Source organism: Durotheca rogersii (genome assembly GCF_024521655.1).
Source record: "Durotheca rogersii strain YMJ 92031201 chromosome Unknown GGS23scaffold_20, whole genome shotgun sequence".
NCBI lineage: Eukaryota > Fungi > Ascomycota > Sordariomycetes > Xylariales > Xylariaceae > Durotheca > Durotheca rogersii.
The window spans coordinates 385,842-402,331 of record NW_026251251.1 but is presented as its reverse complement, the minus strand read 5'-3'; the positions used below and the strand labels follow the sequence as shown (position 1 = coordinate 402,331).

At 48.5% G+C, this 16,490-nt stretch overlaps 2 protein-coding genes across 2 annotated transcripts; one reads left to right on the top strand and one right to left on the bottom strand.

The window, feature by feature from the left end:
- Window positions 1-48: 48 nt before the first annotated feature.
- Window positions 49-6,652, bottom strand: GGS23DRAFT_613196 (nonribosomal peptide synthase; the record flags this gene model as incomplete). Its single annotated transcript, XM_051520552.1, has 3 exons — window positions 49-3,092; window positions 3,154-4,783; window positions 4,847-6,652. 3 exons carry the CDS (start codon window positions 6,650-6,652, stop codon window positions 49-51), a joined length of 6,480 nt encoding a protein of 2,159 aa, XP_051369744.1.
- A 964-nt stretch (window positions 6,653-7,616) lies between these two features.
- Window positions 7,617-8,946, top strand: GGS23DRAFT_205663 (uncharacterized protein). Its single transcript, XM_051511828.1, has 2 exons — window positions 7,617-7,989; window positions 8,065-8,946. The coding sequence occupies exons 1-2, from the start codon at window positions 7,621-7,623 to the stop codon at window positions 8,731-8,733; spliced, it is 1,038 nt and encodes a 345-aa protein (XP_051369743.1). The 5' UTR covers window positions 7,617-7,620; the 3' UTR covers window positions 8,734-8,946.
- Window positions 8,947-16,490: the final 7,544 nt, after the last annotated feature.

Here is a 16,490-nt window from a genome sequence, read left to right as displayed (position 1 = left end):
AATAGAATGCATTTTCATGCAAGACCACCTCGCTTCTCACTTCCTTCATCAACCAACTTGCGTGACCTGTCCGAAGGCTTCAATCGCCGCGCCGAGCATTTCAGACCATTCCCTCACCGTCTCTTCTGTATAGTGCCCTCCATTTACTGCTAATTCTAACTTGAGGCGATTCCCTACAGGTTTTGCTAGGACCATGACCACGTCGTCTTCCATCATCTTCGTGTCTGCCCTATTTCCCTCGTAACACTCTAGTCTACGGGCAGATCCCCCTATCTCCTCCTCTGCGTCGCCTAGGTCCTGGTAATGCGCCACGCACCCGAAATACCGCGCGCTGGACGGCCAATCGGCGCAATGTTCGGCAATCTCGTCGAAGCCGATCGTGTCGAAAGGGAGGCTATCAATGTGCTGGTCGTGGATGGACTTCAGCACGCCGTGGAGTGATTCTTCGTTGCGGAAACGGGCCCTGACAGGGATGATGTTGACGCAAGGGCCGGCCGTGTCTCGTAGATGGACGGGGACCATGGCCCGCCCAGACACCAATCGTCCGAAGGTGACATCTGAAGAGTATGTGACTTTCGAGAGGAAAACTGCACATGCGGAGGTGAAGATGGTTGCGGGAGTGAATCCGTTGACCGGACGCGGCGCGTCAACCAGCTTCTCTATGACGATCGGGCTGGATTTTCCCCTCGGACCGCGGCAGATTGGTTCTGGCTCGAGCTTTGTGAGAGACGAGTCCCGGAGGAATGATTTCCAGTACCTGTGGCTAGCACGCTGATTTTCAAAGGTATGCTGGACGAAAGCCGAGAAGCTGGGTGTGGGCAGCAGCGCCTCGTGGTTGTAAAGGGCACCGAGGAAGCGCATCATGTGAATGAGGGTTGTGCCGTCGTATTGGGCGTGCGATAGCCTGATTACTAGCCTCAATGCGCCCTGGGGACCTGAGAGGACGTGGAATCGCGTGAAAGGGGTTCCGAGGACACCTGGTTGCCGAAGATCCTCATCACAAATTTCGGCGGTCAGTTCGTCGATACTCCTGGTGGTGGTGTGGTGAAGAATCGCCGGCGGAATCCCTTCGGCTAAAACTTGAAGATATCGATCACCGCAGCGAATAAAGATCATCCTGAGGATATCGAAGTTGGTCCAAATGCTCTCGCAGCACTTATCTACTCGAGCAGTACGGATCTCCGGAGGCAGGTCGACTAGGAAATGATGCCACTGCTGGGGCGGACTCTTGAGAGCGAGGCTGATGCAAGTAGCTTGCCAATGCGTGACAGGGAGAGCATCAGATACCGAAGTGTACGCCGATCGAAGTTGTGGGAAGACCTCGCGGCGGAGGAACGCATCGAGGTCCTTCTTGGGACTGAGCAGTGAAAAGGCCTCGACGGCTACCTTCGCCGCCTTTTCCTTGGGACGTACTACGGCCACCGCGACTGCAGCGAGGTCGCATAGTCGCGGTCTCTTGAACACGTCCGCGACTGTGAAGGATAGGCCGTGTTCGCGTGCCGCAGCTACAAGGCGCATTGCTGCGATGGAGTCACCGCCTATCTGGAGAAAGCTGTCTTCGACCGCGATATTGTCTCCGACCTTCAGGATCCGCGCCCAGAGCTTTTGCATTTGTCTCTCCGTTAACGTAAAGGGCCGCCGCTGTCGCCGCTCGCCCTTGGTCCGATTGAACGATGTCAGCTCCTCCGTCGTGAATGAACTTCCGATCTCGCGCAATTTTTGTCTGTCCGCCTTGCCATTTGCCGTTATCGGTATCCTTCCTATTGCAATATATGCCGAGGGAATCATATGACGCGGCAACACCTCACTTAGCCTCTTCTCCAACCCGGCCAGAAAGTGCCTTTCGATAGGCCTCACCTCCTGGCTTTGGTTCCTTTCGCTGGTTTGGATGAAGACCACCAAGGTAGGATTGCTACTCCCACTAGGAGAAAGGACTTCAGCTATGGCCTGCTTGTCTTTCGAGTCTATCGAGTCGAGATTCTCGAGCACGTGGTGTTCGACATCGCCTAATTCTACCCGCTGCCCACGAATCTTGACCTGTGCGTCCTTCCGGCCAATATACGTAAGCGAGCCATCTGTGTTGTAACGCACAAGATCGCCGGTACGGTACAGGCGATCGTGCCGACCGGGACGGTTCGTTTCGGGATTGCCTCGTACCAACCAGGGCGGATTCTCAATGATCACTGCGGCTGTCTTCTCGGGGTCGTTGAGATACCCCCTCATGATCCCGGGACCCTCGGCAGCTAGTTCTCCAATGGCTCCTATAGGGGTCAAGGAATTTGGTTCATCCTTCTCTATCACCCAGCATGTACCGGAAGAGCCTGATCCGATCGAACCGCCACTCCATGTTGCAGGATTCACGGGGGTGCTCGCGCATAACGAAAATTCAGCTGGGCCATACCAATTAAACACCTCGGCTATGCCTGCCCACCGAGAGACGTCCGATTCTTTCAAAGCCTCTCCGGCAAACACGAGGGTGTCTAGCGTGCGGACGCTCTCTGTTGGGATAGCCCTGGCTACTGACGGCGATAAACATGCCCAGTTGGCCCGGAATCGCACCAGAGCTTCGCTGGTGTTGTTCTCCTTGTCCGACTCGGAGGGGACGCAAAGGCAGCCGCCGTATAAGAAGGTCATAAAAGTTTCGTGGATGCTTACGTCAAATAGGTATGATGCGAATTGGAATACGCGAGTTCGCGTGCTAGCTTTAAAATCCCTGCCGAGATACTGCGCCGTGGTTGAGAGACACCGATGATCTAACACTATGCCTTTCGGTGTCCCAGTCGTACCAGAGGTGAAGAGCACCGCTGCGGTGCTGTGTGGCTGAACACAGCGCGACGGTAAGTAATCACAACCTGTGTCCTCGCGCGTATCTTGGGGGGATATAACCGGAACATCTTCCGAGAAGAGGCTGGCGTGTTGTGGGAAGGCGACAATAATTTTCGGGTTGATGGCTTCAATCATCGATCTCAGCCTACCCTTTGGCAGAGATGGAGGGACTATCGCGAAGGCACACCCGGCCCTCAATACCCCCAGCATCACGACCGGCGCCCACATTGACTTCTCAAAGCATAGAGGAATAATATCTCCCGGCCCTGGATATTCGGGGTCAGCGGCTACTTCGAGTCGTCTGGGGCGTTAATTACTTCTACTCACCAACTCTAAGCCGAACAAGGCGGTGGGCTAGCCGTCTAGACAATATGTCCAGCTCGCCGTACGTGAGCGTCCCGTCCCACGCACATACCGCCGACATGGCTGGCTGCTTTCTCATCGTCTTAGCGATCAGATCGTGTACACATGCTTCTACTCCCTTGGGCACGGAAGCATTCCAGGTCCAGATATCTCGCAGGTCTTGTTTGCTGACCATCATCACCGCCGCCGATTTCGCCTTACCACTCATGGGAGCGCACAGTTGCCGGAGAACATGTTCAAATTGGTGCATTGTTCTCTTTACTTGTTCCTCCCTGAGTACGGCTGACTCAAAGCTGACGCGGAGGCCGACACCATTATCCTGCAACCTGCATTCTAGGAGCATCGCGTATGGGTTAAATACACCTAGCTCCCAGTTTTCGTCGGCATGTTTTGTAAATAACATGCTCTGCTCCTCTGTTCCTGGGGTTGCGGGTTGAATAACGAGTAATGTCTGAAACTGGCATGCCCGGTCAGCATCGTCATTTAAGCGTCGAATCCATTGCAGCCCCATTTGCTCAAAGGCTACTGTCTCTATAGCTTGCTCCTGTATACGGGCAAGCAACTCATCTACACTCTGCTCGGGATCCAAAACCACCCGAACGGGGACCGTCGCGATTGTTGGACCTGTCATCCGTTCAATCCTCGATACCGCCGCCTGTCTCCCCGACACTGTTGCCCCGAATATCACATCGTTTGAGCCGGTGTACTGTGCAGTCACCATTGCCCAGGCTGTCCGTATCAGTGTCGACGGCGTGACATCTTTCCGTGGCCAACACAGTTCCGTAATATTGTGTGCCATCTCCATGTCCGCTCTACGCCGATGAGTTACTGACGGCAACTGCGGGAATGGCTGTGCCTTTACTCCGTCCAGCTGCTTGCGCCAGACAGTCGCTGCGAGGTCCTCGTCGACACTTCGGACATGCTTGATAAATGATTGGAACAGGGGTAACGGCCCAATTGACTCTTTGCGATAGGTCTTCTCTACCATCTCGAGTAGTAGTGGTACGGACCAGCCGTCACACAAGGAATGGTGTATCGTGTATACGAAGAACCTCCTCCCACTCTCTTCTTCGTTAATGAGTCCAAATCGTGCCAGAGACGTTCCCAGGCCCATCGTGCGTCGCGCGTCTGCCTCTGTATAAGCACCGAGGTTTGTCCCTGGAATCCACTCTGTCGGCTCGTCGACAACCACCTGCGTTAGTCCTTCTTTTCTTAAATCGACGATTCGCGTTCGCAGGATCGGTGACTTCGACACGACCTCTTCCCACGCATCCTTGAAGTGGTCTATGTTAACTGTTGGCCTCAGTTCTAATGCAACTCGTATCACATAGTTGGTTGCTCGCCTCGCTGTTAGTGCGAGTAGACCTTCCTGCATCGGCGTACACGGGAACGCGTCCTGGACTTGAGACGGCTCTACGCCGCATAGACTCGCCGCAATCTCGCTCGTTCGCGTCTTTTCTCTCTCGCCCAGTAGATAAAAGGGCTTGACAGGCTCGTCCAAAGTTTCCTCTGAAGATATTTGGCCCACAACGACTGCGAGATCACGCAATCTGGGTCTCTTGAGGACATCTGCCACCGTGAGAGAGAGGGACCCCTGAAATTTTATGAGTACTTAGTCGATTGAGCATGCTGGTGACTTTCAGCGTCCGCCACTTACCTCGCGCGCCGCAGCGACCAGTCGCATGGCTTTAATGGAGTCGCCCCCTATTCGTAGGAAGCTATCTGTCGCCCCGATGCTACTAGCGTTGATCCCAAGTACAGAGGCCCAAAGCTTTTGAAGCTGCCTCTCGGTGGCCGTCTGCGGCTCCCTCCATTCGCCTCGGGCCAGGTTTATCCTAGCTAAATGCTCCAAGGTGAACGAAGCACCGAGCTCGCGTAACTTTCGTCGATCTGTCTTACCGGTCTGGGTCAGGGGTATCTCATCCACCGCGACGTAAGCAGATGGGATCATATACGCGGGGAGCAGCGCCGTTAACTTCTCTTCCAGAGATGCTGCCGCCGCCTCGGCACCTTGTGTCGCTTTCAGGAATGCTATAAGCATCACGCTGTCGCTATCCTGGGGTTTAATAACATCCGCTACCACCTCAGCATCCAAGCCACCCGGAAGGCTGTGGAGTATCTGGTGCTCCACCTCACCCAGTTCCACACGCTGCCCGCGGATCTTGACTTGCGAGTCCTTTCGACCGGCAAACAGCAGCGAACCATCTTCACCATATCGCACTAGATCTCCGGTCCGATATAAACGCCCGGGCCGACCAGGAACATCCGGGCCACCTTGCAATAGCCAAGGTGGGTTCTCGACAAAGGCTGCTGCAGTCTTCTCTCGGTCATTCCAGTATCCTTGGCCCACCAACGGGCCCTCGATCCAAAGCTCGCCGATAGAGCCTACTGATACCAGCGTGCGGGGGTCATCGGCATTTACAACCCAAGTCCGCACCCCGAGTCCGCGTCCGATAGTAGAGCATGATACACCATTTTCGGACACGGTGGAGAGTATGGAGCACTCGGCTGGGCCATATGCGAAGCGCACCGGTACCATTTCCCTTAATCTGAGGACTTGTCTAGGGTCCGCTTGTTCTCCTGCTAGCTCGATCATATCTAAGCCTTGGAGAGAGGTGGTGTCGAGAAATTCGCATAGTTTCGGCGTGAGATTGATGAAATTCGGGCGGAGGCGGCGAATACATCCTGCCAAGTCGTTCCGTCTGTCGTCTTCAGATGGTATGCAGAGACAACCGCCTGCGTAAAACGTGTGTAGTGTGTTGTACCACACCGCGTCGAAAGCATAGGATGCCAATTCAAGGACTCGCGACTGTCTCTTGAAGCCTAGCTGCTCGTTTTGATGAAACAGAGCACTACTAAAGTTGGTATGTGTGATGACCACCCCCTTAGGCGTGCCTGTGCTGCCCGACGTGAACACAATGTATAAGGAGTTTGTTGGCCTAGCAGGTGTTGATGGCATCGTTTGCGATATTGATGGCAGGTGATCGAAGTCACCCTTTCCAAAAGTAACAACGTTGATGCTGTCGGAGATGCTTGTGGCTAGGGCTCTGTTGGCAACCGACGATAGCACAATCTGCGGTTGTATTTGTTGTATGATGGCCTGCAACCGCGCTCTAGGCTGTGTGATGTCTATCGCACACGATGCACCGCCGGCTTTCATCACCCCTAACATTGCTACCGGCATCCACATCGACTTCTCAAAGCATAGGGGTACTATGACCTCGGGCCCAACCCCCAGCTCGACTAGGCGGTACGATAGCCGTGTCGATAACGAGTCCAACTCATTGTATGTCAGCTCACCATCCCAGGCACACACGGCGGCCGCTTCCGGGAGCATCTGCCCAACAATCAGGTCATGGACGCAGTCTTCTACCGCTCTAGGTACGGTAGCGTTCCAACTCCAGATTGTGCGTAGGTCCTCCTCTCTGGCCACTTCAGCCGCGGGATCTGAAAGTTCGCTCATAACTTCTCCTAGTGTCAGAGGTACGTGGATGATGGCTTTGTCGAGGTCACGCCGATTTGGTCTCCAAGGCTATCATTGCTACAAGGACGTACTCCGAGCGATAGTTGAAACTCCAGGAGATCCGAATATGATATGAGTTTCAACAACCTCCTCGGTCAGAATTATGCCACGAGTCGACCGATGGCGAATCTAAACTGGCGCGCGCGCCGAAAGTCGGCCAGGCCTCTAAAGCCATGAAACATGCGGGTCCGTCACGATTACAAGATTACATGCAGTATACAGAAAGGTCTCAACCGGGGCAAGCTTGCCATGGCCGACTCGAGCTTCCCAATCGACAATCATGAATGGGTGTCCATATCGTCGTCGGTTTCGTAATACACATGCCACGCCTCGTGAATAGGGACCAGTATGGCAAGGATGTGACGAAGGGCGAACGTCGGAGTTCCTAGAGTGGAAATTAGCTACTGCTATCATACCATGGGTTGCATCTCTGTCCCCAATACCCCAGCACCAAGCTAATTAGTCTTAGGTAAAGAAAATCAGCAAATTCAAATCCTTCGATCATCTTGTAAGAATAGTAAGCCTACTTCATCTGAGTCGATGTTAGCTAACGTAGTCGGAAAACTAGTATAGATGATATCGGATACGTAGTCTATACCCCTGGGACTATAGTTGGATTTTGGCCTGGCACCCCTGACCGGCTCCTCTTCTCGTCATGTGTTTCTTGACATTATCAGCATGACATGGCGTATTACGGCAGCTCTCACTTGTGTAGATCACCTATATCCATGCCAACCCGAGGTCCTAAGTTGGTGCTGACAACACTATGCCTGCCGCCACGTCTCGGGCTATTTGTAGACGCGGTGGTTGCAGCCAATGCCGATTTGCTTATATTAGTTCAGGGCCGTCCCGCAGCTCGAGACTTTGGAACCCGAAAACACGTCAGCTAATCCCAGAACGACGCAAAGATGGGCTCCCTACCTCCACCCGCAGGTATCCAAACCATTGATATCTCTACTCTGATTAACAGCAACGACCCAGTTGCCCGCAAAGCTAAGGCCGATGAACTCGTAGCCGCTATACACATCCAAGGTGCCTGCGCTATAGTTGGTCATGGCATCAAGGTGGACAGAATGAGGGAGGCCCTCGACTGGTCTCGCAAGTTCTTCGACCTCCCGTACGAAGAGAAAGCCAAAGCCAACCACCCCAACGGAATCGTGCCACACCGTGGCTACTCCGGGATTGGGAGGGAAAAGTGCTTGATATACACGGAAGAAGAGCTTAAGAACATGACAGGAGAACTGAGCACCGATTTCAAGAAGGCGCTTGATTTCAAGGTACGTGTGAAGTTACTAACCCCCTACGTCAGGCGTCACCCCCTCGATCCTATACTAACAGTCTATACAATACAGGAGCATTACGATATTGGCAGTGATGGAGAGAAAGTCCATTACAACCTGTGGATTGACGAGGCCGCACTGCCCGGCTTCCGCGCCTGGGCGCAGAGCTACTATTGGGAGATGGAGAAGCTGAGCAGGACGGTGCTGGAGGCGATGTTGCTCGGGCTCGAGGTGGACGAGGAGGCGCAGAAGTACTTCATGAGCATCCACACGGGGCACCAGAACGGGCTGCGGCTGATGCACTACCCGTCGGCACACGAGTCGACGATCGACCGGTCGTCGCTGACGTGGTGCCCGACACACACGGACTTCACGACGTACACGTTGCTGATGCAGGACAAGAACCAGGGGCTGGAGATCGAGGACCGGCTGCACCCGGGCACGTTCCTGCAGGCAACGACGGAGATTGAGGACCGCCTGTACCTGACCATCGGCGACTTCGGCGAGATCTGGACCAACGGCTACCTGCCCGCGTCGCGGCACCGCGTCATCATCCCTCGCGCCAGCGACGGCTCCGACATCACCCCCAAGCGCTACTCCATGCCCTACTTCATCACTCCCGCCGAAGACGGCATCACCGGCCCCCAGAACACTGGAAAGCCTGGGACTATGCCCCCTGGAAAGTACAAGACGAGCACCATCAAGGAGCACATCGAGTTTAGGATGAAGTTCCAGTACTAGGCTAGGAGGCATAAAGGGGGGCGGGGACTAGGGAAGGGTTCGAATTGGACTCGTCAGGGATGTGCAATCAAGGATTGGCTTTTTTTGAGGATGATGACATACATGATTGACTAGGGACTCGGTCTACGTAGTGCGTTCTGATGTTATTGTTGATTCTCGGCGTTAGCTGGGGATTGTAATATCACACTGCCCACTTGAACACCGAAATAGGGGGTGGGGATGGAGGGTGAGGGGGAGCGATCGAATACACACTCTTTTTTCGTAACGCGCGTTCTAATACGTGATCTGCATTTCCCCAAATCCTCTTCCAAGTAGAGCTACGTAAACCGGTCGGCGGTGAGCTTCCACGCACCATTAGTCGTCAAAGCTCACCGAGGGGGGGCGGGCAAGCGGTCCAGGCAGGCAACCCTTACCTTGGCTTTGTCTACGACGACAGGATCGCGACGGAGAGTAATTCATGCCCATCCCACGCTGTTCTATCTGACATAATTCCGTTTGTCACGGCCTGCCTATGCTAATGCTTATCGCACTCGGTGCTCCGGGCCGAGAGCCTGCACGTTACAGGTGTAGGCGTGCTCGAATAAAGCGCTTCTCGGCCATGAGACGATGATACGAAGGATTCCCGGCTCTGCCGTCATCACGACGCGCTACGCCACCTCCACCAGTGTTCGACCAGCGCGGGATGAGCCGTCGAAATAATCGCTCAGGACCCGATCTTACATGCATAGGGGCGAGCGGGGTGCAGAGGCTCATATGCCTCAAGCGAAGCTCCCCGAGACCTGCCAAGGTCTGACGAGGCCCTTCGAAAGAGGCGGTTAGACTTGCTCTTTTAGGAGCTCGTATGTGTTAATACGTGTTCCGGCGCTGATATACTCCAGAGGTTGGTATGTTTACGTAGGCATAGCGATTCCATATTCTGTGGCGTCATGGCTCTGCAGTCTGGAGGAAACAAGGCACCTGGACTATAACAGCTTCAGAGTCCAAGTGAATTACTTCTAGGGGACAATTACCTGCTAAATTTGCATCTCGATGTATAGAGAGTTATCTTCTATCGTGTGGTAATACAGGCACCTACATTTCCTCGTTTTTACATTCTAAAGTACAAGTTCGATTGGCAGCTCCGGGCGGACATGAAGTCAAGCAGGAGAATGGAGCAAGATGCTGAACCTGAACACCCAGATGGTTATTTGTAATAGTTTCCTTTAACGGCTATATTTTAAGGCATGCAATCCTCGTATGTCTATACCCCAGTACAGGATTTGCTGACAACTTGGAAGACCACGTCTACTCTATCCGTATTCCCTTGACGCGCCTAGACACGGCTATGAACGTCACCTCTTTAAACAAACCCACCTTACTAGAGGCCCGGACTCTACGTGGCTGACACACCCATTGTCCCATAACCCGCCACGGCAACCCGGCACCCATACACTCTAATAGTGCGGAGACCGGCGGTCGCTCGCGGTATCGCTGATGGGCAGGCAAGGTCGGATCAGGTCAGATCATGCGGGCATAGTTACCGAGCAGCTACCAAAGCGGTATCTCGAGGGCTCAGCAGATAGAGTGAGCACGTAAGACGCTTCTGGCTCCTTACTGCGGGGCAAGAAGCCTCCAGGCCAAGGATGGGTTACGTTGCCGTCGACCCCGTGCTGCTGAGGTCAGGCTGACGGCCACCGCCGCTGCCATAACGGCAGGTGAGCGAGCTATTTCGAAACGGCAGCCCCCGAGTGGTCGCGTCCTAACACACGTGCCAATGCCGCCGACCCCTGGACCGACCCCGTTGCCGGCCTATACCCGCGCTAGTGTGCGCGTAGCGCGTCCCATCCCGGCCGCTCCTCTATCCGGGCAAAGCTCTCGGAGGGAAATGCTTTTACGTAACGGGTGAACGTCGCGGCGATGCGGTGTCAGCATGCAGATGGACAATACCTGTCTTGGGTCTCCCGCTGTCCGAGCGCGAGGAGGAGTCGATTCCCTGGCGGACCGGGCAACGCGGGCGTGTTATGCGATGGCATAGGCTCGTCGGGCTCGCCCCTTTTCGCGCTGGCTAACTCCGCGTTGGGGCGAGGTTCGCGCAGGAAGATTCGAGGACTCGCGACTTTGTGCGAGAGTCGGGGGCCGCGAAACGGAAGAGCACCACCAGAGCTCCCTGGACAGGCGGTAGGCTTCCGTCCCCACGCTCAGCGACGAGATAGAGGCCTAGAGTGTGGAAACAGGTCATCAGGACTCTGCCCTTCGCATATTCTTCGTTTCCTTTGTTCCTATGTGCGTTCTCTCACGGCGATCTAGGAGAGACTATGCGGGCTCTGTGGTGAGGGCATCAAAGTCCGAACGCCAAGTACCCCCGCTTGAGTCGTCTAGATATTACATAAAGGGGTCCTGGGGACAATGGGAGCACCGGTGGGAGTAACTAAGACACTTTCGTGGAGGAAACGAGCCGAGACCCCTTGTAACAAGGGGGTATGCTTGGAATAGGTTTAATTTAACTAATAATTCTATAGGGGGTCTTTTAGGTCCTTACTTCCTTTAAGTTTCCTAATCTTATTCTTATTCTAATATACTCCTAAGGTACCTCCGTACCTTAGTACCTTAGTACCCTAATGCCGAAGCTATCCGTAGCTTATCTAGGACTTTTTTTTAATAGGTCGCCGAAACGGCGACCTTAATGCCCGATATTATCCTTTTAACCTTTATAACCTAATATTATCCTCTTAACCTTTATAATCTAATTATTAATACAGGGCTCTATCCCCGTATAATACTATCTCCCCTTTACGAAAGAGCTCGTTTCTAAGCGCGGATTAAGTACCTAAACTTCGATAGTTAATAGGTTTATTAGGGTTTTATTAATGGAATAACTTAACGGCTTCTTTCGTCCCTTCGGTAGTGAAGTACTCCTACGGTTCCTAAGTCTAGTAGCGCTTAACCGGCTAGCCTTCTTACTTTACTAGGTACCTAACGACTTTTCCGGTTCTAGCGGAATCTAATACCTTATCTACCTCGTAGTTTTCTACCTCGATCGGGGCTACCTTTCGCAAGACCTAGTTAAGGTTAGGTAGTTCCTAATTACTAGCGCGATAAGGTTCGATAAGGGATACGTAAAAGGTATTATAAATACGCTAGCCTTTCGGGAGCGTTAAGGTTACGGTAATAAGCGAAACGACCTTTTAGATCTTAAAGGAACCGAGTATCTTCTTATTTATCTTTTTAACCGGACGTTTAGTTTTAATGTTACGGGTATTTAATATAACGAACTATCCTACTTTTAAGGGAGGTTTTTCTTTTCTATACTTATCCGCTTATCCTTTTATCCGCTACCGCGCCTTCTTTAAATATTACTTAGCTTCGTTATATACCCGAGTTATTTAATAAGTATAGAGGTTACTTCTTAGATTCTTAGGAATACCTAAAGGAGGGTTATATACCGCTAAGTACTACTTATAATTAACGTAAAAGGGTAATATACCGGTAACTATCGAAGCGGTATTATTATAAGTAAACTCGGTAATAAAAAGTAAGCTTTCCTAGTCGCTTATCTCGTAGTTTACGAAGGCGCGTAGGTATACTTTTAGGATTTAGTTAAGTTTTTCCGTCTATTTATCCGTCTAAGGGTAAAAGGCGGTACTTATTCTAGGCTTAACTCCGAGGAGCTTTAAAACGTCTTTCTATATATAGGAAGTAAATCGTAAGTCTCGGTCGGAAATAATATCTAAAGGGATCCTATATAGCCGCTAGTAATTACGGATAAAAATAGATATTAGGTCTTCGGTTTTTTTACCGTCCTTTTTTAACGGAATAAAGTATGCTATCTTGGTAAAGAGGTCTATAATAACCTATATAAAATCGTAGCCGTTAGATATTAATAAGTCCGTAATAAAATCTATCGCGATTATTTACTATAGTTAGTAATATAGTTCTATAAGTTATAATAATCCGAACGGGATATATTAGGATACCTTATTTTACTAGTACTCGCGATATCCCCTAATAAATTCCCTAATTATTACTTCTAGGTTAAGCTATTAAAAGTTTCGAGTAATAAGTTCCATGGTTTTATTTATACCTATATATCCCGCTACTTTAATATCGTATTCCGATTTAATTACTTCCTATTATAGGTCCTTAGGTACCTAAAAACGGTTTCGTCGGTAAAGAAGGCCTTCCTAAAGTTCTATCTCTTTACCGAGTAGTTTAGCTAGCTAGGCTTAGTATTCCGGGTCCTATATAGCTACCGTTTTAACCTATTTAACGAACTCTAGGGTTTAAGCGGGTATTAAAATATTACTTAGTCGTACGCTAGAGAATATTACCGTAAGTAAGCCTAGATTTTTTAAAAAATACTTTTCCTATAGGACCGTCGCTATCGGCTAATCCTTAGCTCCTCCTTTTTTAAGGCGATATTATAATAGTCTTAATAAAATATCGGCCTTCTTATTTTACTTTCTTAAGCGGTAGTATATTATAAAGTAATACGAGGAAAGCTATTAAGCCTAGCAAGCTTATCGTCGATTTAATACTTTTACCGTAGTAAAGTATATTAGGTTCTAGTAATCTAAGTATACTTCTATTTAATACTAAGTACCTTCGAAATAATATCGTTATTTCTCGAATACGTCGACGATTATTAGTAATTCCTTATTATATATCTTATAATTTATTTCCGTTAGAATAAGTCGTCTTAAGAAAAAGGCTACTAGTTTTAGTCTTTCTTTATCGTCTTTTTACGAAAAGACGGCCGAAATAATAAAGTCCGAAGCGTCGGCTTTAACGATTAAGACTCGATTAAGATCGAAATATATAAGTACTAAGGCTTTTATAAAGGTCTCTTTTAATTCCTAGAAGGCCCTTTTTATTTCGATTTTCCATTTCCATAGCTTACGGTTCCCTTTATTAGCGCTAATAATCGGCCTAGCTATACCTAAAAAGTTACGTATAAATTTGCGGTAAAAATTAGCGAACCCGATAAAGCTTTAAGAGTCCTTAAGTATAGCTAGGGTACGCTAATTAAGGATAGCTTTTACTTTATCTTTAAATATAGTAATACCCTTAAGGCTTATATTATATCCTAAGAATTTAACTTCTTACGTTCGCTAGGTATATTTCTTTAGAGCTACCGCTAAATGATTTTCTATAAGCCGTTTTAAGACTTCTTTAATTAATTTATTATATTCTTCTAACGTATCGGTATAGATTAAGACGTTATCTAAATAAGCGATAACTCCTACGTCTAAAAGGTCGCGGAAGATATGGTTTATTATAGCCTAGAAGGTAACGGGGGCGTTAATTAATCTCATAAATATAACCGTATATTCGTATAACCCATAACACGTTCTAAAGGCGGTTTTCTATTCGTCGCCTTCCTTAATCCGTACCATATAGAAACTAAACTTTAAATTAATCTTAATAAACCATCGCGCCGTTTAAAATAGGTTCTATAGTTCGTTAATTAACGGAATCGGATATCGGACGGGTATTATAATTTTATTTAACCCCCGGTAGTTAGCTACCGGTCTTAAAACGCCCGGGTCCTTCTTATTTATAAATATTATAAATACGCCGCAAGAGGCCTTAGATTTCCGGATTCTTTCTATGGTTATTATTTCGTCGAATTAAGGTTTTAAGGCGTTTAATTACCGTCCGCTTATAACGTATAAGGATTCCTACGGGGAAGTAATCCCCGGACGAAACTTAATAACGTAGTCCTACGGTTACCGATTAAGGAACCGTTATCCCGCTTCCTTAGTTATAATAGGAACGAAGTCGCGAAATTATTCGGGTACTTATAATAAAGCGTCCTTTTCTCGCGTAGTTCCTATACGGATCGGCCGGGGGCGATAGTTCCGGTATTAAGGTAAGTTAAAATATAATCGTCCCTCCGTAAATAAACCCTAAGGAAGGTATTCCTTTATCTATTATTAAGGTAGGATAGCGTCGACCTCTTTATTTAATTTACTAACTTCTTAAGCGATAAGGTAAATATATTCGTAGCTACGGAGCTTTATTTCGTTCGTATATTAAAGCCTTCCTAACGAGATCTTAAAGCCGTCGAATCTTACTAAGGTTCTTAGCTTTAAGCGTTAATTAATAGAAATACGTAACTACTTAACCTTAGCGGCGTTAATTAAGGATACCTCGCTACTAATATTTAATAAGACTTATAAGGGATATTCCTTTCCCTAATGTTTTATTTATATTATATAAATAAACCGTTTATCCGACCGGGGTTTACTTTAATTACGCTAAGGGATTCGTAATTTCTTCGCTATTAGTACTACTTCCGTTACTTCTAGCGTTCCGGGCCGTTTTATAGCCGTAATTTTTACGTTATTTTTATCGCCCCTTTCTTCCGTTAACGCTTACGGGGAGGCATTTAAAAATCCCGTTCTTTATCGGAATCGGATAGTTCTATAATACGGGAAAGAATTTCCTTCTATCGTATAGTAGTATCGATTCTAGCCTTTTTATTAGGTAATAATTCGGGCTCCTTCCTTTCTCTTTTTCCCGATAAAACCTTCTTAGGTAATATAGGTAAGTCCCGTCCTTTTAAGTCCTTTTTTACGAAGTAAGCTAAGGTTTAGTAATTATTCCTTCCATACCGCTAGTAGGCTTTCTTATCCTTCTTTCGCTAATCGATTACGGCTTAGTTAATTTTAATTAAAGCCTCTTTATTATTTATCTATCGTAAGTCCTTAGCCGGTACGGGTTTCTTATTTTCCTTACTTTTACGTTCGTTTATCGGTTAGCCTAAGCGAAAGCGAGTTTCTTTTACGGGTTACCTTTATTATTAATCCGCTTTCGTATATTCCTTTTACGAAGCGGATCCTCCTTTTCCCGAAATCCTTAGGTTAGCTATTATGTTTTTATAAATTTAACCGGCTTCCTTAATTACTCCAAGAAAAGCTTCGTCGCTTTCGGGGATATTACCTAGTCGTAAATAAATTAACTTAATTATTTCGTCGGGTAAGGTACGGGCGATATAATTTTAAAAGGTAATTCCGGATTATTAAACGACGTCGTTAAGGTCTATAAGCTCGGTAAGGTATTAAGAGATATCTCCTTAGTACTTAAGTTCTTATATTTTCTTAAAGTTACGATATCGTTCGGCGGGGTCCTTAAATCGTTCTTAAAGGGCTTAGGAATATCCTACCTAAGTATCGACGATTATTAACCTTTTTACTTAGGTTAATCGTTATTAATACTAAAGCTAGGCCTTTTCGATAAATATTAATCCTACCTAGTTAATTTTCTAAACGTTCCGGGTAAAACTTTCTTCGTAGGTCTTAAGATAGGACTTAATTTTAATTTACTATAGTCGGAACTTAACTAAGTTCTTACCGTTATAAGCCGTAAGCTTAATAAGGTATACTAGGTTAGTCGTTACCGTAATACTTCGTCGATTATTCATAGCTTTAGTCTAGGCCCGAATTATACGTTCTTCGGCCGGGTCGAGAGGTTCTTAAGGTTCTTTTTAGGCGCCCGATAAGCGTCGCGGCTTTTACGGATCCCCGGATTCTAAGTCGTCCGAATTATCGGAATCCCTTAGGTCTCTTAAGGCATTCCGCGGGATCTTTAACGGATACGGTAATCCTTACCCGGTTCCTCCTAATATAAAGGCGCTTACTACGGCGTCTTAGAAACGGATTCTTACGCGCGTAGCGGTACGTTTAACCGCGACGTCTTAAAGTACGCCGTTAGAAATAATCTCCCTTATTTTAGCCTCGCTATTAATATACCGTTTTATAAATATCGTCGTAAGGCGA